Source organism: Bufo bufo, chromosome 1 (assembly GCF_905171765.1).
Source record: "Bufo bufo chromosome 1, aBufBuf1.1, whole genome shotgun sequence".
In the NCBI taxonomy this organism is placed as follows: domain Eukaryota; kingdom Metazoa; phylum Chordata; class Amphibia; order Anura; family Bufonidae; genus Bufo; species Bufo bufo.
Genome location: NC_053389.1, coordinates 697991954 through 698016457, shown reverse-complemented (window position 1 = coordinate 698016457; position 24504 = coordinate 697991954). Strand labels below are relative to the sequence as shown.

The window sequence follows — 24504 nt, the reverse complement described above, 5'->3', positions numbered from 1 at the left end:
CCACTTTTACAGACTGACAATAATACGCACAAAACCAAAGATAAAATCGATTTTAGAGGAAAAATTGTTAGGACACATTCTTTACTGTATATTTACTTGTATTAAAATTACAAGGAAGAGGCACTCTGATAAAACAAGTATATCACATAATGGAGGGCCTCATTCACATTGTGGTACAATTGTTCAGGTAGTGGGACTCCTACACTCATAAAGCCTATGCACTAAGTTAAAGGGCTTCCAAAAATTACAAGGAACCGGCACTCCAATACACCCTTTATTACACAAAAAGGAGGGCATCATACACACCCTTGAAAAATTATGATTGGTGGCCTGCTGGTGACCCTCAAAAAATATTGGAGCTAGGGCCTGCTGATCGGACCATCTAGTGACATTAGGGGCGATGGCCTGTTGCTGATCTGACCATCTAAAACATTAGGGGTGAGGGTCTGCTGCTGATATGACCATCTAAAACAATAGGGGTGAGGGTCTGCTGCTAAGCTGACCCTCTAAAACATTAGGGTTGAGGGTCTGCTACTGATCTGACCTTCTAAAGCATTAGGGACGAGGGCCTGCTGCTGAGCTGACCCTCTAAAACATTAGGGGCGAGTGCCTGCTGCTGATCTGACCATCTAAAACATTAGGGGATAGGGCCTGTTGCTGAGTTGACGCTATGAAACAGGCATGCTCAACCTGTGGCCCTCCAGCTGTTGAAAAACTACAACTCCCAGCATTCCCGAACAGCCTACAGCTATCAGCCTACAGCAGGGCATTGTGGGAATTGTAGTTTTACAACAGCTGGAGGGCCGCAGGTTGCGCATGCCTAATCTCAAACATTAGGGGTGAGGGTCTGCTGCTTAGGCTGACCCTCTAAAACATTATGGGCGAGTGCCTGCTGCTTATCTGACCTTTTAAAACATTAGGGGTGAGGGCCTGCTGCTGAGCTGACCCTCAAAGACATTAGGGGCGAGGGCCTGCTGGTGACCCTCTAAAACATTAAGAACAAGGGCCTGCTGGTGACCCTCAAAAACATTATGGTTGAGGGCCTGCTGGTGACCCTCAAAAACATTATGGGCGAGGGCCTGCTGGTGACCCTCTAAAACATTATGGGTGAGAGTCTGCTGCTGAGCTGACCCTCTAAAACATTAGGAGCGAGGGAAGACTAATAAGCATGTTGATATGATGGAGGAGGAGGACGAGAAAAGGGAGATAATACCATATACCCTTTTTAGTAATGGATGGGGTACATGGGAATACTGTGTATTCAATGCACCATAAAAGCCACATTTAGAGTGCCTTTATGTTCAGCCGCTTTCCTCTGGTGGAGTAGAGAAGTCAGGGGCAATCCAGGCCTCGTTCATTTTTATAAGAGTCAAACGGTCAGCATTTTCAGTTGACAGGCGGATTCGCTTATCAGTTATTATGCCTCCAGCAGCACTAAAACGCTGGTGGAGGGGTAGGCCAGCAGCTCCAAGGCGTAGAGCGCCAGTTCGTGCCACGTGTCCAGCTTGGACACCCAATAGTTGTAAGTCTCAAAGGGATCACTGAGGACGCTGACACGGTCTGCTACGTACTCCTTCACCATCTTCCAAAACTTTTCCCTCCTTGTGACACTAGGCCGCGCATCAGGTTGAGGGTACTGGCGGGGTGTCATAAAACTGTCCTAGGCCTTGGACAGTGTTGCCCTGCCTCTGTTGGAACTGCTGTGTGTTCCCCTCATCTCCCTTCCTCGGTTGGCCAAGGAACTACGTACTGTGCAACCAGTGTTGTCAGCTGGAAATTTTTGGAGCAATTTTTCCACAAGGACCTTCTGGTATTGCACCATTTTGCTTGTCCTCTCCACCACAGGAATGAGAGATTAGAAGTTCTCTTTGTAGCGGGGGTCGAGAAGGGTTAATAACCAGTAATCCATGTTGGTAAAAATGCGTACAATGCGAGGGTCACGGGAAAGGCAGCCTAACATAAAGTCAGCAGTCCCAACAGACAAGACTTTGCTGTCCTCAACAGGAGGATGACTCTAAATCTCCTCATACTTTTCCTCCTCTTCTACCCATCCACGCTGAACAGATGGAATAAAAAACTTCCATGGGTACTACCCTCTGTAGCAGAGGCAACCGTCTCCTGCTCCTCCTTCTCCTCAACATCCAATTTGCGCTGAGAAGATGAACGGAGGGTGGTCTGGCTATCACCCTGTGTACTGTACTCCCCCATTTCCACGTCTTCCACATGCAAAGAGGCATTAATTGTAAGCAGTGAGCGTTTAAGTTGACACAGAAGTGGGATGGTTACGCTGATAATAGCGTTATCGCCGCTCACCATCTGTGTTGATCAGTGATGAGCGGCAGGGGCAATATTCGAATTCGCGATATTTCGCGAATATTTGATCTCCAGTAATTATTTTCTTGATTGCGAAAATCGGCAGTCGGAAAATTTGCAATAAAATTTGCGATACGAAAATTTGCGATCAACACTACTCCTATAGGCAACTTTCCAATGGGTTGCAAGGGATGTTGCTATGTGCTGATGTTCGCAATAAATTTGCAATAAATTTGCAATAAATTCACAATTAGAATATTCGTGAATACGAATATATAGCACTATATTCTAAATATTCGCAAATTCTTGAAGTGGCGATATTCGCGATTGAAATTTGAGATTCGAATATTCGCGCTCTACACTAGTGTTGATTCCTCAAAGTTGCATAAAACCTCACAGAGGTCAGAAATCAATGCCCACTCGTCACTGGTGAAGAGCGGAAGCTGACTGGAAAGGCGACGAACATGTTGCAGCTGGTATTCCACTACTGCCCTCTGCTGCTCAAAAAGCCTGGACAACATGTGGAACATAGAGTTCCAACGCGTGCTCACGACAGTCGAATAGTGTTGAGCGAACCCAAACTGTAAAGTTCGGGTCAATACCGAACTTTGCAAGTTCGGGTACCCAGACCCAAACCCGAACTTTGCCGGAAAAGTTTGGGTTTGAGGTCGGTGTTCAGGCATTCAATAAAACTTTTAAAAGGCTCTATGGCAGCCAATCAACAAGCTTTTAAGCTGTGGGTACATAGATGCCAACACAGCCATGCCTAGTAATGGCATGGCTGTGACTGGCCGGCGCATCATGTGACCCAGCCTCTTTACAAGCTGGATCACGTGTAGCACCGCCCATCAGCTCTGAGTAGTGCAGGGACAGGTGCAGGCAGCTGAAGCAAGGGAGAGTGTTAGGAATCTGGCTATTTGTTTTGTGGGTGACCTATAATGATTTTTTGTGGGTGCAATACACCAACTTTGCACCCCTGACATACAAATATAATAATAAATCTGGCTGTTAATTCTGTGGGTAACCTAAAGTGATTTTTTGTGGGTGCAACGCACCATTTTTGTACCCCTGACACACAAATATAATAGTTAATCTGTCTGTTAGTTCGATGGGTGACATATACCCATTTTTGGTGTGAGATACACATACACTTTATATGTGACAGGGAAATTAACATAGTTAATCTGACTTTTAGTTCGTCCGGTCACATATACCCATTTTTGGTGTGAGATACACGTGCACTCCATACGTGACAGGGAAATTAATATAGTTAATCCGTCTCTTAGTTCGGTGGGTGACATATTCCCATTTTTGGTGTAAAATACATGTGCACTTTATACATGACAGGGAAATTAATATAGTTAATCTGACTGTTAATTCGGTGGGTGACATATACCCATTTTTGGTATGAGGTACACCTGCAGTGCACATGAGACAGGGAAATTAATATAATTAATCTGTCTATTAGTTTGGTGAGTGACATATTCCCATTTTTGGTTTGAGGTACACCTGCACTGCATACGTGCAGGGCCGGAGCCACCTGTAAGGCGACCTAGGCAGCCGCCTAAGGCGCAATTTAGCAGTTTAGAATTTCGTGCGGTTTAAAAAAAAAACGTTGGTTAAGTGACGCCGGTTCTGCCGCTTTTTTTTTTAAAGTACGGCGGCGGGCCCTACTCCGCACCGGGCAGCTGCCGCACTGCCGGGCTGGCGCGTCTATGATTGTGCACCGCCCGGGCGCAGCCTGAAGAGAGGGACTGACAGGAGGGAAGCGCCTCTAATTTAGCGTGGCTGAGCTCTGTTCGGTCCGCGGTACAGGAGCTTTTGTTTCCTGTACCCGGCTGGACTGACAGGAAGTGCTCACTTAGTGTGCACTTCCTTTCAGTCTGGCTGCGTACAGGAAACAAATGCTCCTGTACTGCGGCCCGAACAGATCTCGGCCACGCTACACTAGAGGTGGGGGGGAATGAGAGTGACAAGGGAGGGGGGGAGGATATGAGAGTGACAAGGGAGTGGGGGGGGGGAATGAGAGTGACAAGGGAGGGGGGGAAGGAATGAGAGTGACAAGGGTGGGGGGGTAAATGAGAGTGACAAGGGAGGGGGGAAATGAGAGTGACAAGGGAGGGGGGAATGAGAGTGACAAGAGAGAGGGGGAATGAGAGTGACAAGGGAGGGGGGGAAATGAGAGTGACAAGAGAGGGGGGAAATTTGAGTGACAAGGGAGGGGGGGGAGAAGAGAGTGACAAGGGAGGGGGGAGAAGAGAGTGACAAGGGAGGGAGGGGGAAAGAGAGTGAAAAGGGAGGGAGGGGGGGAGAAGAGAGTGACAAGAGAGGGAGGGGGGGAGATGAGAGTGACAAGGGAGGGGGGGAGAAGAGAGTGACAAGGGAGGGAGGAGAAGAGAGTGACAAGGGAGGGAGGGGGGGAGAAGAGAGTGACAAGGAAGGGAGGGGGGAGAAGAGAGTGACAAGGGAGTCCCCAGAGCCAGACCAAGAGCCAGACTGCAGCCAGAGACCAGATCATCTTATTGTCCTGGTGGTAAGTAGACAATGCAATATGTTTATTATTTAATTGTTTATGGAATAATGGTCACCTTTAATAATTAACTTTTAATAATATTTATAGTAAAATAATTGCCCTTAAATGAGGTGCAGAGAGAAGAGAGGGGTGGGCATCCACCCCACTCGCAGTGAATATACAAAACTTCTAGGGAGGGGGAGGGAAAGAGGGAAGGGGGATGCTGGGTCTCAGTCCCTATTGTTACCCTGGTAAAAGGGCCCTATTCCTAACCACCGCAACCTCCTAAAAAAAAAACTAGTATATCCCTAAGCAGTGCTCTGACTGCCCAGCTTCGTCCTGAAGGGGAGGGAAAGGGGGGGGGGGAGAAATTTCCTAGAAGCAGTTGAAGTACACCACCCACAGATACGCTCCCAGGTCCCTGGGAGCGACTGTGAATAAAACACTAGACCTGTGAGGATCAGTGTCCTGAGAGAAATAGTGTGTTTGGGTGTCGCGGGGTGATCACCCAACACATATACAATGATTCCTGCTGAAAGAATCAGTAACCATAGAGTGGCCCGACGCGTTTCTCTGTTGTGTTACAGTTCGTCAGGGTCCCACAGAAATTGATGTCAGCAGCAGTAACAGTGGCCTGTCCTCAGGTTGGGGCAGGTCACCAGATTTAAAAAAACTGTGCTCAGCAATGGTTAATAACAACAGCTGATATATATAATTTCTCCTTCACACAACTCCCATAGTGTGGCAGTATAACATTAGCCGCAATCACAAATGGGGGTGGAAGGAATATTACTTAGCTCGTCAGGAGTAACCGGTCAGTGGACCTGTTCCCACGATACAGACTGGTTCCAGTTCCTCGCCAGTCTGTGTGCTGGATCCCGCGTGTGGCAGTACAGCCACACGCGGGATCCAGCACACAGACTGGCGAGGAACTGAGTGCACTGATGTCCAACCACTTATGTTTCAACATGTGGACACGGGAGGACCACCGCAGCAGGTCTCTGATGATGATGACGAAACACAGGTGCCAACTGCTGCGGCTTTCTGCCGTGTGCAGACCGGCAAGGAGGGAAGGGGTGTAGAGTGGGTGGAAGATGATGTGGAGGATGATGAGGTCCTAGACCCCACATGGAATTAAGGTCATGCGAGTGACGTGTGCAGTTCGGGGGAAGAGGTGGTGGTCACACCGCACCAGCCGCACAGCAAAAGAGGGGTCAGGGTGCAAAAGCAGAGTGGCCGTCCCCTAGCCAGTATGCCTGCTACTGCCCACCGCACCCAGGGACTGAGCACACCAAAGCCAGCTCCAAGGAGCTCCCAGTTCTTCAGACACTATGCTCATGACAAGACGCAAGTGGTTTGCATGCTGTGCAATCAGAGACTGAAGCAAGGCATAAATGTTCTAAACCTGAGCACCACCTGCATGACCAGGCATCTAAATGCAAAGCACGAGCTGCATGGGTCACACCATTGTGATATTCGACAAACTTTGCTGAACCCAGATCTAGTTTGGCCTGTCGTGCCTGGGGTACGTCTGAACTGGTAAGGAAGTTCAGTTTTATTAAATTTTTTAGCAAATTCCTTTCACTGGGGAATTCTTATGTCTGTGAGTATTATTTACCTAAATTGGTGTTCCTATTATATTTTATTAAGTAGAAGTAAAAGCTAAGTTTTAGCTCCCTCTGTATTCCCCTTCTGAGACCTCATATCTATAGTTTTCACTCTGGCAGTATTATCTATTGTTTTTCATCTCTTGTTAGGCAGTATTTGGCAGCATAAAATACCATATTCACACTATTCCTGATAATAAATGCTTCAAGAAAGGTATGTTTGTACTTCTTTCTCCAGTCCCTACAAATTGCTCTCAGTGGTTTTACATGGTTAAAACAGCTGACACAATTCTTTTAAATATAAACTAGTTTATAAACTAATCAATATTTTCTCCAAAAAATATAAAAGAACAACGAAAATAATAGAAGTGCTTGAGCCTTTAAATGACAGTAATAAACCAACACTCAACAGACCCCATTAACTATAATGAGATCACCTGGATTCCTGTTAGCAAACTTGGCATTTTACCAGAGAAAATAGTGCAGCATGCTGTGCTATTCTGTGCTGTATTTTTAACAGACTATGCAATGGAGGTCCCTGATGGAAACTGTGATACAGATCCAAACACAGCCTAACATGCTACAGGATATAAAGACATCAGAATTCGGTCAGGTGCCAGACAAATGAAAATGCTGCATGCTGTGAAGAGTCTCTCCTGTTTATTTATTTCTTCATTGCTGGCAGTTACAAAAGCTGTTATATTCATCATTTTCATATTTTTTATGTTGTCAGCAGCAATACCCTGGTAATAGTATGCGATATAAGAGACAGAAAGTGAAACAAATACAGCAGTTTCCCTAGAAATTATTGTTATTCTTTGAAATAATATCAACATTAGTTCTAGTTCTTGACTTTAAAATAGATGTTGATCCTACTGCTATGTGCAGAAAATCATCACTGTAGAGAATATATACTTATACGGAGTATATTAAATGCCTAAAACTGACCTTGGTAACAGAATTTTGGACTGTAGCCCTAGATACTATTAGTTCTGTAAGAATTCAAGATCTCATCCTTTCAATTCGAGTTGCATGATTATGACCCTGAGGCCTCTTTCACACTACAGTATGTCCATTTCAGTGTTTTGCGTTCCGTTTTTCACGGATCCGTTGTTCCGTTTTTGGGTTCCGTTGTGTCTCCGTTTCCGTTCAGTATGTCCGCAAAAACCTTTCAGTATGGTTTCCGTATGGTTCCCGTATACGGTCCGTTTTTCACGGATCAAAAACGGAAGCCACCTGTATTTGTGCTCAGCCAAAGTTTGGCAACAAGAAACACATGGCCACAGTGGGCTGGGCCTAGCATTTGTTAATGACGGATCCGCAAAAAACGGATGACATACGGATGACATACGGATGCCTTCCGTATGCATTCCGTTTTTTTGCGGACCCATTGACTTTAATGGAGCCACGGACCGTGATTTGCGGACAAACATAGGACATGTTCTATCTTTCCACGGCACGGAAATACTGAAATACTGAAACGGAATGCACACGGAGACACTTCAGTATTTTTTGCTGAACCATTGAAATGAATGGTTCAGTATCTGTTCCGTATACTGAACTCAAAAAACGTCCAGTATACTGAACGCAAAATACTGTAGTGTGAAAGAGGCCTTACAAAGTGATTTCTGTATTCTCCAATGGAGTATTGCACTGCTGTTTTATTATACTCACTTGGTATATGAGGCTTATTGTGTACTATCTTATGTAGTCTACAGTTACTATCAAAAGATAATTTCCTAGTGGGCAAAGAAGATGAAAAACGAAATAACGTTGAGACTCATGGATTTAGTGTTGCTGAGGGCTAACAATAGTTTTAATTGCCACTGCAGGAATTTATACAATGTGTGTACTTGGGCAATAAAGCTCAATGAAATGCTTTTGCTCTGGCTTCTGAAAGATGTATTTACTGTATGTACGTGTTCACACAAACTCATTATGGCTTCTCACAACAAACCTGTGATACACATAACAGTCTGTACAGCCTTACATATGCTTAATAAGCATCCAATTTCTAATTTCCTAGCGTGGTATAAAGAGGGTGTTTTTGTTCTCCGAATGTATCTGACGGAAGAAATCATGTTCCATCATTTGCCATAAAGCTGAGATATTTTCACCTACGTTTTTTCTTGGTTATATCATCTCCACCGAGCTGTAGGTTGCTTTCTTACAGGCTCCAGACACACAGCTCTGCTGTATCGATGATGCCTGAGGGATTAGGTACTAAAACTGTCTGTAATTTACAACGGCTGCCCCTAGCAGCTAGACAGTGTCTATAGACATGTGATATGATCTCAGTGGTTTATGTATGAATCCCACTTGCATGGACAAGCCTCCAGTCCTTGCGATAGCATTTTATCCACCAGAATACATAAATTTACAGAACATCTAGACAGCAAATAATAAATGTGATATCAAGTGTGGCATCAACAAACATGCTATCACTATGAAAAAAGCCAAACATTAAATTAAAATGTTACTTTCTATGGTGAAAAGGAAATTGGTCCAATAAATCATACATGTGAAAGAAAAAGCTAAAGCTAAATCTAATATATAAAGCTGAGTGTATGTGTGTGTGTGTGTGTATGTTCGCTAAAGGAATCTGTACCGTCGCATTTACTATCACGAAATTTGGCACACAGGTGCATCAGGTGTCCGGAAAGGTTTTAAACCAGGTCTCGGCTCTCTAGGATGTACCGTTCCTGAGATATTCCCCAATAATGCATTAGCCAATAGAAGCTTGGTCACATGACCCTTATCAGCCAATAGAAGCTCGCAAGTCCTCCAGCCTCCACATACAGTTTTACTTCAGGTTTCCATAACAACCCAGCCATTTATCTTCACTGCTGTAGGTCAGCTTTACAGGAAATCTGTCACCAGGATAATCGCTATTGAAGTAAAGCCATGGCCTAATAGCACTTAGTACCTTATTTCCAGATGTGATATTCCCAACAGCGCTATACTTCCCTCCTCACTGTAAAGCTGCGATATCGCAGCAGGACCGCAACGTAACTGCCGTGCTAATGTGGTAAGGAACTAAAGTAACAGTGATACCGCGCTCTAATTCTATAGACATAGGCTGCAATAACTAATACCCCCACCCCCTAGTTATAGAGCACCCCACAGACTAAGTGCAATCTAAGTTACCTTGTGGGTGAGCTACACATAACACGGGGTCTTCCGTTTACGTGGGGTATTCCTAGGGTACTGCAGGCACGGGTCGGGTGCTATAGAACATAGATTGTATGGATATGTAGAGAGAATCTCTAAATCGCACATCCTCATACCTATGCTTCTGATATACAACTGTTTTCAATTATCAGCATTTCTTATGATAAAACATGGCTATACAGCGATGCTATCAATCATTTGCTGTGCACTATAAAGAGACAATTAGTATACAGTTTGATCAAAGCGCATAGGCCCACTTACCGCGACAAGGTTGCCTCTTGTTTAAGTGGGAACCTACTCTAACCATGGCGCAGAGCCGTGCGGCGACCACCACGCCTACACACCGCTCCAGCAGGCAATGGGATCCAGCAGCCGCACAGCAGCCCCACTGTACAGTGAGGCCACCTGGGCCCCGGGTCCCATCACTCCACCAGCACGGCACAGAAGCAGAGACGGCCGCCATCCAGCGCCGCATGTGAACTGGTGCACAGAGCTCACCTGTTCACAGCCTCTCAGGAACTCCAACTGAGATGTGGTAGGAATTTATAGACCCTTTGCAGACTTCTGCTAATTAAAAAGCACCTGAGCCACATGGGGAGGAGTGCTGATTCAGGGGAGGGGGGAAAAGAAGTTTATAGCATAAATTGTATGGATATGTAGAGAGAATCTCTAAATCGCACATACCTATGCTTCTGATATAACAACTGTTTTCAATTATCAGCATTTCTTATGATAAAACATGGCTATACAGCGATGCTATCAATCATTTGCTGTGCACTATAAAGAGGCAATTAGTATACAGTTTGATCAAAGAGCATAGGCCCACTTACCGCGAAAAGGTAATTCCTACCACATCTCAGTTGGAGTTCCTGAGAGGCTGTGAACAGGTGAGCTCTTTGCACCAGTTCACATGCGGCGCTGGACGGCGGCCGTCTCTGCTTCTGTGCCGTGCTGGTGAAGTGATGGGACCCGGGGCCCATGTGGCCTCACTGTACAGTGGGGCTGCTGTGCGGCTGCTGGATCCCATTGCCTGCTGGAGCGGTGTGTAGGCGTGGTGGTCGCCGCACGGCTCTGCGCCATGGTTAGAGTAGGTTCCCACTTAACCACCTCCGGACCGCCTAACGCAGATTCGCGTTCCGGAGGTGGCAGCCCTGCGCAGAGTCACGCATATACGCGTCATCTCGCGCGAGCCGAGACTTCCTGTGAACGCGCGCACACAGGCGCGCGCGCTCACAGGATCGGAAGGTAAGAGAGTTGATCTCCAGCCTGCCAGTGGCGATCGTTCGCTGGCAGGCTGGAGATGTGTTTTTTTTAACCCCTAACAGGTATATTAGACGCTGTTTTGATAACAGCGTCTAATATACCTGCTACCTGGTCCTCTGGTGGTCCCCTTTGTTTGGATCGACCACCAGAGGACACAGGTAGCTCAGTAAATTAGCACCAAGCACCACTACACTACACTACACCCCCCCCCGTCACTTATTAACCCCTTATTAGCCCCTGATCACCCCTGATCACCCCATATAGACTCCCTGATCACCCCCCTATCATTGATTACACCCCTGTCATTGATCAACCCCCTGTAAAGCTCCATTCAGATGTCCGCATGATTTTTACGGATCCACTGATAGATGGATCGGATCCGCAAAACGCATCCGGACGTCTGAATGAAGCCTTACAGGGGCGTGATCAATGACTGTGGTGATCACCCCATATAGACTCCCTGATCACCCCCCTGTCATTGATTACCCCCCTGTAAAGCTCCATTCAGATGTCCGCATGATTTTTACGGATCCACTGATAGATGGATCGGATCCGCAAAACGCATACGGACGTCTGAATGAAGCCTTACAGGGGCGTGATCAATGACTGTGGTTATCACCCCATATAGACTCCCTGATCACCCCCCTGTCATTGATTACACCCCTGTCATTGATCAACCCCCTGTAAAGCTCCATTCAGATGTCCGCATGATTTTTACGGATCCACTGATAGATGGATCGGATCCGCAAAACGCATACGGACGTCTGAATGAAGCCTTACAGGGGCGTGATCAATGACTGTGGTTATCACCCCATATAGACTCCCTGATCACCCCCCTGTCATTGATTACACCCCTGTCATTGATCAACCCCCTGTAAAGCTCCATTCAGATGTCCGCATGATTTTTACGGATCCACTGATAGATGGATCGGATCCGCAAAACGCATACGGACGTCTGAATGAAGCCTTACAGGGGCGTGATCAATGACTGTGGTTATCACCCCATATAGACTCCCTGATCACCCCCCTGTCATTGATTACACCCCTGTCATTGATCAACCCCCTGTAAAGCTCCATTCAGATGTCCGCATGATTTTTACGGATCCACTGATAGATGGATCGGATCTGCAAAACGCATACGGACGTCTGAATGAAGCCTTACAGGGGCGTGATCAATGACTGTGGTTATCACCCCATATAGACTCCCTGATCACCCCCCTGTCATTGATCACTCCCCCTGTCATTGATCACCCACCTGTCATTGATCACCCTCTGTAAGGCTCCATTCAGACATTTTTTTGGCCCAAGTTAGCGGAATTATTTTTTTTTTTTCTTACAAAGTCTCATATTCCACTAACTTGTGTCAAAAAATAAAATCTCACATGAACTCACCATACCCCTCACGGAATCCAAATGCGTAAAAATTTTTAGACATTTATATTCCAGACTTCTTCTCACGCTTTAGGGACCCTAGAATGCCAGGGCAGTATAAATACCCCACATGTGACACTTTTTTGCAGCCTAGGTGGGCAAAGGGGCCCATATTCCAAAGAGCACCTTTCGGATTTCACCGGTCATTTTTTACAGAATTTGATTTCAAACTCCTTACCACACATTTGGGCCCCTAGAATGCCAGGGCAGTATAACTACCCCACAAGTGACCCCATTTTGGAAAGAAGACACCCCAAGGTATTTTGTGATGGGCATAGTGAGTTCATAGAACTTTTTATTTTTTGTCACAAGTTAGTGGAATATGAGACTTTGTAAGAAAAAAAAAAAAAAATCATCATTTTCCGCTAACTTGTGACAAAAAATAAAAAGTTCTATGAACTCACTATGCCCATCAGCGAATACCTTAGGGTGTGTACTTTCAGAAATGGGGTCATTTGTGGGGTGTTTGTACTGTCTGGGCATTGTAGAACCTCAGGAAACATGACAGGTGCTCAGAAAGTCAGAGCTGCTTCAAAAAGCGGAAATTCACATTTTTGTACCATAGTTTGTAAACGCTATAACTTTTACCCAAACCATTTTTTTTTTACCCAAACATTTTTTTTTTATCAAAGACATGTAGAACAATAAATTTAGAGCAAAATTTATATATGGATCTCGTTTTTTTTGCAAAATTTTACAACTGAAAGTGAAAAATGTCATTTTTTTGCAAAAAAATCGTTAAATTTCGATTAATAACAAAAAAAGTAAAAATGTCAGCAGCAATGAAATACCACCAAATGAAAGCTCTATTAGTGAGAAGAAAAGGAGGTAAAATTCATTTGGGTGGTAAGTTGCATGACCGAGCAATAAACGGTGAAAGTAGTGTAGGTCAGAAGTGTAAAAAGTGGCCTGGTCTTTCAGGGTGTTTAAGCACTGGGGGCTGAGGTGGTTAAACAAGAGGCAACCTTGTCGCGGTAAGTGGGCCTATGCGCTTTGATCAAACTGTATACTAATTGTCTCTTTATAGTGCACAGCAAATGATTGATAGCATCGCTGTATAGCCATGTTTTATCATAAGAAATGCTGATAATTGAAAACAGTTGTATATCAGAAGCATAGGTATGAGGATGTGCGATTTAGAGATTCTCTCTACATATCCCTATAGAACATAGAGTCGCACCCCGGCCAGTGGCGCGACTCTTGAAGCACTATAGTGGTTCGCGATCGCACGGAGCGAAAGTAACGTCACTACTATGAATATGGAAAGTCACAGGTACCACTAGACCTCTCTACGCGTTTCGAATAGATTCGCTATCCTTCATCAGGTCAAAGGATAGCGAATCTATCTGAAACACGTAGAGAGGTCTAGTGGTACCTGTGACTTTCCGTAGTCATAGTAGTGATGTCACTTTCGCTCCGTGCGAGCGCGAACCACTATAGTGTTTCAAGAGCCGCGCCACCGGCCGGGGTGCGACTCTATGTTCTATAGCACCCGACCCGTGCCTGCAGTACCCCAGGAGTACCCCACATAAACGGAGGACACCGTGTTATGTGTACCTCACCCACAAGGTAACTTAGATTGCACTTAGTCCGTGGGGTGCTCTATAACTAGGGGGTGGGGGTATTAGTTATTGCAGCCTATGTCTATAGAATTAAAACGCGGTATCACTGTTACTTTATTTCCAGATGTGCCTTTGTTTCAGCAATAGATGTTTTTGTCCTCTGAAAATCCAGTTTATTTGGTATGCAAATGAGCCAGTAAGGTGCCCAAAGGGGCGTCACTCTTGCAGGAAGGATCCCAGACACACCCCCTGCCACAATGTGTCCACCCTCAAAAGACTTAAAACCGCGCCCCAGGTCCGCTGAACCACACCCCTGATCGGTTTAGGCCACTCCTGAGCTGACGCAGATTGAAAAAAATCTACTTCTCTCAGCTGCAGGGGTGGGAGGGAGGGGGACTTTCTCCCTGCAGCTCACACTCAGACAGCACAGTGCTGCTGTCTTAGGCTCCATTCAGACATCCGTAGTGCATTGCAGATCCGCCATACAGCTAGCCAGCACCCCCATAGAAATGCCTATTCTTGTCTGCAATTGCAAAGAATAGGACACGCTCTATTTTTTTCCAGAGTTGCAGACCGGAAGATCGGGCCGCGCTCCGGAAATGCGGATGCGGACAGCACACTGTGTGCTGTCCGCATCTCTTCTGGCCCCTTATAGAGAATTAATGGGTCCACACCTGTTACGCATAGTTGCGGAACGGATGCGGACCCATTCTATGGACATGTGAATGGACCCTGAGAGTGAGCTGTTCAAAAGAAGATGCCCCCAATCTGGTTAGGCCACTCCCCCTCCACTCCTTAGCCGACAGGGATTGAAAAAATAAAGGAAGAAATCGACTTCGGTAAGCAGCAGAGGTGGGAGGGAGGGTGACTTTCTACCTGCAGATCACACTCAGACAGTACAGTGCTGCTGTCTTAGAGTGAGCTGTTCAAACGGACACGCTCCCAATCCAGTAAAGGCCACTGTTAAGGGGGCGGGCCCCTGTGGAGGTCACTGTCAAGGGAGTGGTATGCTCTGAAAGTCAATGTTAAAGGGGAAGGCTGCTGTAAAGGTCAAAGTTAAGGTGGTGTGCTGCTGTGGAGGTCCAATTTTAAGGGACGGGGCACTGTGGGGGGGTCAGTGTTAAGGGGTGGGGGGCTGTGGAGGTCACTGTTTTGGGGGTGGGGTGCTGTAGATGTCACTGTTATAGTGGATAGTGTTGATATCTTTTAACGACACACACAAACATTAAATGAAAAAGATTAAATATACCCGAGCGAAGCCGGGTCCTTCTGCTAGTACTGTATAAATATTAATTTGTGCAACAATGAATGTTTTTGGCAAACACAGTTAGACAGACAGTGAGGCACCTCAAGATTATCTGCTGTCTATAGAACCTCCATAAGACTCGAAAAGTAATGTGGGCTACTTGCCCATAGGAAGGACCATTACAGTTACTCTGTAATACAGTACATTCCTTGAAGTTGTCATAAACATAGAATGGAGACTGTGATATCTCCATTAAATGGGATCTCCAGGATTTACTATACATATCGTTGATCTATCCTCAGGAGAGGTCATCAACATGAGATCGTCAGGGGCCTAACTCCTGAGACCCCTGCTGATCATCTGTTTAAAGCGGCTACGGTGCTTTAAGGCCTCTTCCTAGGCCATGTGCTGTCACATTCATCAGTCACAGGTTGTAGGCACAGCTCAGGCCTATTCAAGTTAATGGGGCTGAGCTACAATACCAAGCACAGCCACTATACAATGTACTGCGCTGTGCTTGATAAGCTGAGAGTAGGCCATGTGGCTGATGGGAGCACTGCAGCCTCCTCAAACAGCTGATTGGTGGCAGTGCTGGAGAATGTGTCATCAACAATTCAACAGCAACTTCTACATTAAGATATCTGACCTTCCATCTCCCATCTGACAGGAAACAGTTCTCCTCTAAGTTGGGACTTTTATGAGGGACCTGTGCAGAGGTCATGTACAAGATAAAAATAGATAAACTTGGACAATGACCTATTGTGAATGGTGGATCCTGTCTTATCTGTACACAGAATTGATATCATTACAGGCAGGATTAGAATGACAGATAAGCAAATAACTGCAGTAAAGTGATCAGTAAAGACCAAGAAGTAGCCCCTGTTATTAGGCTTAGTGGCCAGTGCAAAAACTGCAGGATTTTATGTTTTTTGTTTAAATATATATTGACATGAAAAATTAAAAATAACATCATAAAAAATTATTTCAAAATGTGTTTAACATAAAAACATGATTTAAACAACAGGGAATCTTCTGATGGCACATTCTGATGGCAAACAAAATGATATGGCACGATCACCTAGTTGTGCACCAAATGAACCAGCACTCGAGTGGCAGCCTCATAATATGGAGGGCTCACATCTCCCGCTGAAGCTTGACATAGCCATGAACTCTTTGTCAGAGGCTTTCAACAATTTTGACAGGATCCTCCTACATCCAGTCTTTATGGGGACAGACTGACTTGCACTAGAAATTTAATGGGCTCATTTTCCGAGTGATGGTCAACACCAGATTAGTCAAGCAAAGTGCACCTTTCTCTCTATGTAGAAATGACATATTTTGACCTCAGAGATGCTGATGGAGTAGTTAGAGTCAGTAATGGGCCACTGAACAGTCATTGTTATGTCTATACTAAAACGTGTTCTCAGAAGCCCAAAATACATAAAGCACTCTTTAGACACTTTGTAAAACAAGTCACACTATAATGATATCTGTGAAGTGGACCCTGTTAATAGACTTACCTGATCAGGATGATAACAGATGGAGTTTGGGCCATTGCTCCAATCATGCTGCAAACACACATTACACATAGGAATGTGAGAAACGCTTCCTGACATCCAGGGCTGGGACATTTTCCAGGAATCACAGTATTATTCTCCACGGGGACAGATGTAACACATAAACAGCCAGTGAAATTCTATATAAAAAAGTACAAGGGTTATTCAAGGTTTGGAAGATATTTTTATTAAATGCACCAATTTCTGGAAATGCTGTCAAGCTCAGCTACCATCTTCTAATTAAAAGTAGACATTGTTGTCTTGGACATTTACTGTGCTTCATTGTGCACACATGTAGAAAATACATCCCATTAATAACATGTCACTATGGAAGTGAAAAAGATGTGTATGCCTATGCATATAATACTAGATGCCATTAAGTGCTGTCCTCCACCTTGTAAACAAACATCATTTATATTACTTATATGTTTAGTCAACATAGCCCAAGACAATCTTTGTTCAGTTTTTGTAAAATAAATAAATATTTGTCAGTATAATAGTAACACAGCACCACTTGTTAACAGCAGACTTAAACTGCAATGGACTTTTGCATTCAGAGACAGAATCTACTAGGAATGACCTAACAAGAACATTTCTATCTGATTAATACCATTTAATTTACATTAAAAATTCCTATTTTAATTATTAAAAATGACAGCTGTAAAGTTCTAAATGAAGACTAAAGTAAGGAACAAAAAGGGTAGCTTGTAACATTCAAGAAAGAGGGGCTTTTGGCATGTTACACACATGGACAAAATTGTTGGTACCGTTTCGTCACAGAAAGGAAAACCCACAATGGTCACAGAAACTGATAAAAGTAATAATGAGAACAAATATACTGAAAAGCAGCTATTGAAAAACAGGCATTGCTTTTGAATTGTGGTTCAACAGAATAATTTATAAAACAAACTAATGAAACTGGTCTGGACAAAAATGATGGTACCTTTAACTTAGTATTTTGATGTACCTCCTTTTGAGGCAATCACTGCAATCAAGTAATTTCTGTAACTCTTAGGCTGGTTTCACACGGGCGTTGCGAGAAAAGGTGCGGGTGCTTTGCGGGAACATGCACGATTTTTCAGCGCGAGTGCAAAACATTGTAATGCGTTTTGCACTCGCGTGAGAAAAATCGCGCATGTTTGGTACCCAAACCAGAAGAAAACCAATAGAAATTTAGCACACAAAGGGTCTACTGTAGAGAGTTTTAATTCAGTAGGTTAGATTTAAGTGCTCACAATATATTAAATAAATGACTATTAAGGTAAAATTTTATGAAAATAAATACTAACAAAATAAAAATAAAAAATGCACATGTCAAGAGCAGGCAACCAGTAGTCCTCGACTAAATGTAAATATATACAAACCCGAACTTCTTCACAGAAGTTCGGGCTTGGGATCGGTGTTCTGTAGATTGTATTATTTTCCCTTATAACAAGGTTATAAGGGAAAATATTAGCATTGTGAATACAGAATACAGCATTGTGAATACAGAAAGAAAAATAGGGCTGGAGGGGTTAAAAATACATTTTTTTAAAATTAACTCACCTTAATCCACTTGTTCGCGCAGCCGGCATCTCTTCTGTCTTTAACTGTGAGCAATAGGACCTTTGATGATGTCACTGCGTTCATCACATGGTCCATCACATGATCCATCACCATGGTGATGGATCATGTGATGAGCGTAGTGACGTCTGCGCGAACAAGTGGATTAAGGTGAGTTAATATTTTTTTTTTAACCCCTCCAGCCCTATTTTACTTAGCATTCTGTATTCAGAATGCTATTATTATCCCTTACAACCATGTTATAAGGGGAAATAATAATGATCGGGTCCCCATCCCGATCGTCACCTAGCAACCGTGCGTGAAAATCGAACCGCATCCGCACTTGCTTGCGGATGCTTGCGATTTTCACGCAACCCCATTCACTTCTATGGGGCCTGCGTTGCGTGAAAAACGCAGAATATAGAACATGCTGCGATTTTCACGCACCGCACATGTGATGCGTGAAAATCACCGCTCGTGTGCACAGCCCCATAGAAATGAATGGGTCATGATTCAGTGCGGGTGCAATGCATTTAATTCACGCATCGCATCCACGTGGAATACTCGCCCGTGTGAAAGGGGCCTTAGGGCTCATGCACACAACCGTATGCCCTCCGAAACATATGGTCCGTGAGCTGGCCATATGTCCCGGAGCGGCATACATCGTGCGAAAGGGAAGGCACAGCATCATAGGTTACTATGATACTGTGCATAGTAAGAGGTTACAGCCAGCTCACCTTCCGATCCTGTGTGATGGTGCACGGGGCGGACACAAGCCAGTCCAATAGTAGATGCACGATGAAAGAAATGCTCCAGCACCAGAAGGACGTAATGAGAAAATTCCCGGTCTTTATTCAAATCACCAGCATATCGGTGCATACAGCTACAGTGACACAATGACCCACTTGTCCCCACGATCTACGCGTTTCGGACGATGTTGTCCTTAGTCTATGATACTGTGCGCATCGGGCCGCCCACGGGACTATTGTCCTGCACTGATATGATCATTTGAGAGCAGGACAGTAGTCCCGCAGGCGGCCCGATGCGCACAGTATCATGGTAACCTATAATGCTGTGTGCTCCCGTGCGCACAATGTATGACGCTCCAGGACATATGGCCCACTCACGGACCATATGTCTGGAAGGGCATACGGTCGTGTGCATGAGCCCTTAGTGAGACTATTGCTCCTGTCCACAGGTATTTTGGCCGGCTCCTCGCAAGGAAACTGCTCCAACTGTCTCAGGTTTGAGGGGTTCATTCTCCAGACGGCATGTTTCATCTCCTTCCACAGATGTTTAATAGGATTTAGATCAGGCCTCATAGAAGACCACTTTGGAATAGTCCAATGCTTTCCTCTTAGCCATTCTTGGATGTTTTTAGCTGTTTGTTTTGGGTCATTATCCTGTTGGAGTACCCATGACCTGCGACTAAGACCAAACTTTCTGACACTGGGCAGCACATTTTGCTTCATGCCTTGATAGTCTAAGATTTTATTGTAACCTGCACAAATTCAAGATACCCTGTGCTACCGTAAATGCAGCAAAGCAGCCCCAAAACATAGTTGAGCCTCCTCCATTTTTCACAGCAGGTACAATGTCCTTTTCTTTGTATGCTTCATTTTTGTGTCTGTGGACATAGAGGTCATGTAAATTGCCAAAAAGCTCCAGTTTTGTCTTATGTGTTCATAGAACATTCTCTCTGAAGCTTTGTGGCTTGTCAATATGAATTTTGGCAAATTCTAATCTCACTTTTTTCTGATTTACTTCCAAAAGTGGTTTCCTCCTGTGTCACTTTGGCCAAGACAGCATTGGATGGTGCAATCTGACAGTTTTACACTGACCTTGGAGTTCACTTCTAATCATTTTGGCAGCTGTTCTGGGCTTTTTGGTTACCATTAGAGATGAGCAAATTTTAAAAAATTTCTGTTTTGCCGGTTCGCTGAATTTATTTGTGGTGAATCGTGTTAAAGAATGGCTATTTCCAGGCTGCAGAGAGCCTTTATAGGGATGTAGAACACTGTGCCTTGCACTAACATGCATAGGGAGTCTGTCGTGGAAGTGAAACAATACTGTGAGTCAGTATGACAAGCACATGACAGGTGTCGCTCCTAGAATCACTGCATACTTCACTTATTTGGGCAGTAATGGGGCCAAAACTGACCAGATAACTCAAGTATCAACTCAGCCTTACAGGTAGATGTTAGCATCAAGAAGAAGCGCACTCCTTTTACACCGTCGTCAGCTGATTCCTCATAGATGTCTACAGAACCTGTTCTATTAAACGCTTATACAAGTAGAGCCCCCCCCCCCGGACAGAGTGGAGAGGGTGTCATCAGTAAGTTTGTGTTGACGTCACTAATTATTTTGCCCTTCCTCTGATCCGTCAGAACAATAACACCAAATAAATTGCCTTTACTCTATCAGCATTTGGTCAGTAATCCATCAGTATTGCTAAAGCCAAAAAAACAGGAGTGGATCTAAAACAGAGATGACACGTGAACCGAATATTTGCATGTCTTCTGTGTTTTCTACCCACTCCTGCTTTTGGCAACCAATTCATAATCCAATTCTGATGGGACCATACAGGCCTTGCAACTGCTACACAGACAGGATCTGTTGTGTGTCTCATTTTACCATCCTTCTGACAGATCAGAGGAAGGGTCAAATAAATGATTATGTCAGCCAGGCCGAAAGCCAAAATAGTGGACCAGTCATGAAGTGGGGAAGGGTGGGAACAGCATGAGAAGTCCTCAGAGTGGACCTATGACATAGTAGTGAGGTGGAAGCAACATTAGGAGACCACTGAGTGGCCCAATGACAGGGTCTGGAGGTGGAAGCAGTGTTAGGAGGCCAACGAGTGGCACAATGACAGAGTCTGGAGGTGGCGGCAGTATGAGGAGGCCACAGAGTGGCACAATGACCAAGTCTGGAGGTGGCATCTTCATGAGTAGGCCACAGAGTGGCACAACGACAGAGTCTGGAGGTGGAAGCAGCAGCATCAGGAGGAGGCCACAGAGTGGCACAATGACAGAGTCTGGAGGCGGCAGCAGCATAAGTTGGCCACAGATTGGCACAATGACCAAGTCTGGAGGTGACAGCAGCATGAGTAGGCCACAGAGTGGCACAACAACAGAGTCTGGAGGTGGCAGCAGCAGCATCAGGAGGAGGCCACAGAGTGGCGCAATGACAGAGTCTGGAGGTGGCAGCAGAATCAGGAGGCCACAGATTGGCACAATGACAGAGTGTCGATCGACCAAGATACTTCTGGGGGAACCTGCCTGGCATGAACAGGACTCTAGTAGCTACAGACAATGACAAGACAAAGCGTGAAGATAGCTTTGAGCCTGGAAGAGTCGTGAAGTTCATCACGATACGTCACTAGAGATTTTACCGCAGCGCTGACCACTGAATTAATTTAGTTTTTTGATCGACATACTTCAATAAAGATTTATCACATATTACTACAGCGCTGAACGCAGATTAAAATTAGTTTTTCCACTGAAATACATCACAAAAGATTTTACCTCATATTGCTATAGCGATGAACGCTGATTAAGATTTGTTTTTCCACCAAAATACGTCAATAAAGATTTTACCACATAGAACTGCAGTGCTGAAAGCTGAATACAATTTGTTTTTACACCGAAATAAGTCACAAAAGATTTTACCGCATATAACAGAGCACGGAGATGGAGAGGGTGTTCGGATTCCCCTCCCCCTCCACTACACGGACACCCTGACAGCAGCTCCTGGGAAGGTCATGGAGCATCCCGGTCATCCGGCATCTATTCGCTCCGCTGAAGGATGATTTTTAGAAGCCACATGGGGCCCCCACGCTGAAGATTTATGAAGGAGACATCATGGAGATTTTACCGCATATACAGTCGGGTCCATAAATTTTGGGACATCAACACAATTTTAACATTTTTGGCTCTATACACCACCACAATGGATTTGAAATGAAACAAACAAAATGTGATTTAACTGCAGACTGTGAGATTTAATTTGAGGGTATTTACATCCAAATCAGGTGAACGGTGTAGGAATTACAACAGTTTGCATATCAAACTTTCAAACTCTAATCTGGCCTTCCTGTTTTTGAGGCTCGCCAATTGTTTACATCTTGTGGTGAACCCTCTGTATTCACTCTGGTGACGTCTTCTCTTGATTGTGGACTTTGACACACATACACCTACCTCCTGGAGAGTGTTCTTGATCTGGCCAACTGTTGTGAAGGGTGTTTCCTTCACCAGGGAAAGAATTCTTCGGTCATCCACTACAGTTGTTTTCCGTGGTCTTCCAGGTCTTTTCGTGTTGCTGAGATCACCGATGCGTTCCTTCTTTTTAGGAATGTTCCAAACAGTTGTTTTGGTCATGCCTAATGTTTATGCTATCTCTCTGATGGGTTTGTTTTGTTTTTTTCAGCCTAATAATGGCTTGCTTCACTAATAGTGACAGCTCTTTGGATCTCATCTTGAGAGTTGACAGCAACAGATTCCAAATGCAAATAGCACACTTGAAATGAACTCTGGACCTTTTATCTGCTCATTGTAATTGGGATAATGAGGGAATAACACACACCTGGCCATGGAACAGCTGAGAAGCGAATTGTCCCATTACTTTTGGTCCCTTAACAAGTGGGAGGCACATATGCAAACTGTTGTAATTCCTACACCGTTCACCTGATTTGGTTGTAAATACTCTCAAATTAAAGCTGACAGTCTGCAGTTAAAGCACATCTTGTTTGTTTCATTTCAAATCCATTGTGGTGGTGTATAGAGCCAACAATGTTATAATTGTGTTGATGTCCCAATATTTATGGACCTGACTGTAACTACAGCGCTGAACGCTGAATAAAATGTGTTTTTCGACCGCAATATGTCAATAAAGATTTTACCACAAAACTGCAGCGCTGAACGCTGATTACAATTTGTTTTTCCACCAAAATACATCACAATTTTTTTACCGCATATTAGTGCAGCGCTGAACGCTGAATACGATTAGTTTTTTCACCGAAATACGTCACAAAAGATTTTACCACTTATAACTGCAGTGCTCAACGCTGAATAAAATTAGTTTTTCCACCAAAATACGTCCCAAAAGGTTTTAACACATATAACTGCGATCAAAAGACATCAATTAAGATTTTACCACATATAACGGAGCACGGAGATGGAGAGGGTGTTCGGGTCCCCCCCCCCCCCCACACTATACGGACGTCTCAGAAATGCACCGCTGCTCCCGACAGCAGCTCCTGGGAAGGTCAGGGAGAGTCCTGGTCATCCGGCATCTATTCGCTCCGCTGAAGGATGATTTTGAAAGTGTGTAGAATCCACACAGGGCCCCCACGCTGCAGATTTATCATGGAGACATCATGGAGATTTTACCGTATATAACCGCAGAGCTGACTGCTGAATAAATTGTGTTTTTCGACCGAAATACTTCAATAAAGATTTTACCACGAAGCGCGAGTAAATTCACATTCGTTGCGAATAGAATTTTTCCTTAAATTTGGATCGAATTACACTTCGTCAGTTTCGATTCGCTCATCTCTAGTTACCATTCATATCCGTCTCTTCAATTTGTCATCAATTTTTCTCTTCCGACCATGTCCAAGGAGGATGGCTACAGTCCCATAGACCTAAACCTAAACTTCTAAATAATAAGTGCAACTGCAGTAACAGGTACATCAAGCTGTTTGAGATTGTGTTATAGCCTTAACCAAATGTTTATCTGTAATCTTCTTTATAATTTCCTGAGACAACTCTCTCTTTTCTTTGGTCCATGTTCAGTGTGATACAAGCCATCATACCAAAACGCACAGTGACTATTTTTCACTCTTCAAATAGGCAGACAGAGTAATTACAAGTTTGAAGACACCTGTGATGCTAATTACAGGACACACCTTAGTAAACATGTCACTATGGTCAAATTATTTTCTGTGTTTTCTAAGGGTACCATCATTTTTGTCCAGGCCAGTTTCATTCCTTTTATTATAATTATTCTGTTTACAATTCAAAAGTAATGTCTGATTTTCAGTAAATTTTAATTTATAATCACTTTTGTCAGTTTCAAATTATTTCAGTGACCATTGTGGGTTAGCAGAAAGGTACCAACAATTTTGTTCATGTGCGTAAATCAGAACCTAAAGCCTCTAATGGCTACTGTTTTGGGAACCACAGCAACTCAGCCACAAAGTAGCAGACCACGTAAAGCAGGGTCATTGAGTCTTGAGGTGCATGGTTCATAAAAGTCACCAATATGTGCTGACGCAATAACTGCAGAGCTCAAAACCTCCTCT

The 24504-nt window shown here is 44.4% G+C and overlaps 1 protein-coding gene across 1 annotated transcript in view; it reads right to left on the bottom strand.

Annotated features, from left to right (window-relative positions):
• Positions 1-24504, bottom strand: part of SLCO3A1 (solute carrier organic anion transporter family member 3A1) — a 490487-nt gene that overhangs the window by 59316 nt on the left and 406667 nt on the right. Inside the window, exon 8 of the mRNA XM_040414195.1 lies at positions 16626-16801. Coding sequence (XP_040270129.1) covers positions 16626-16801 — 176 coding nt within the window. The remainder of the gene's footprint in view (positions 1-16625; positions 16802-24504) is intronic.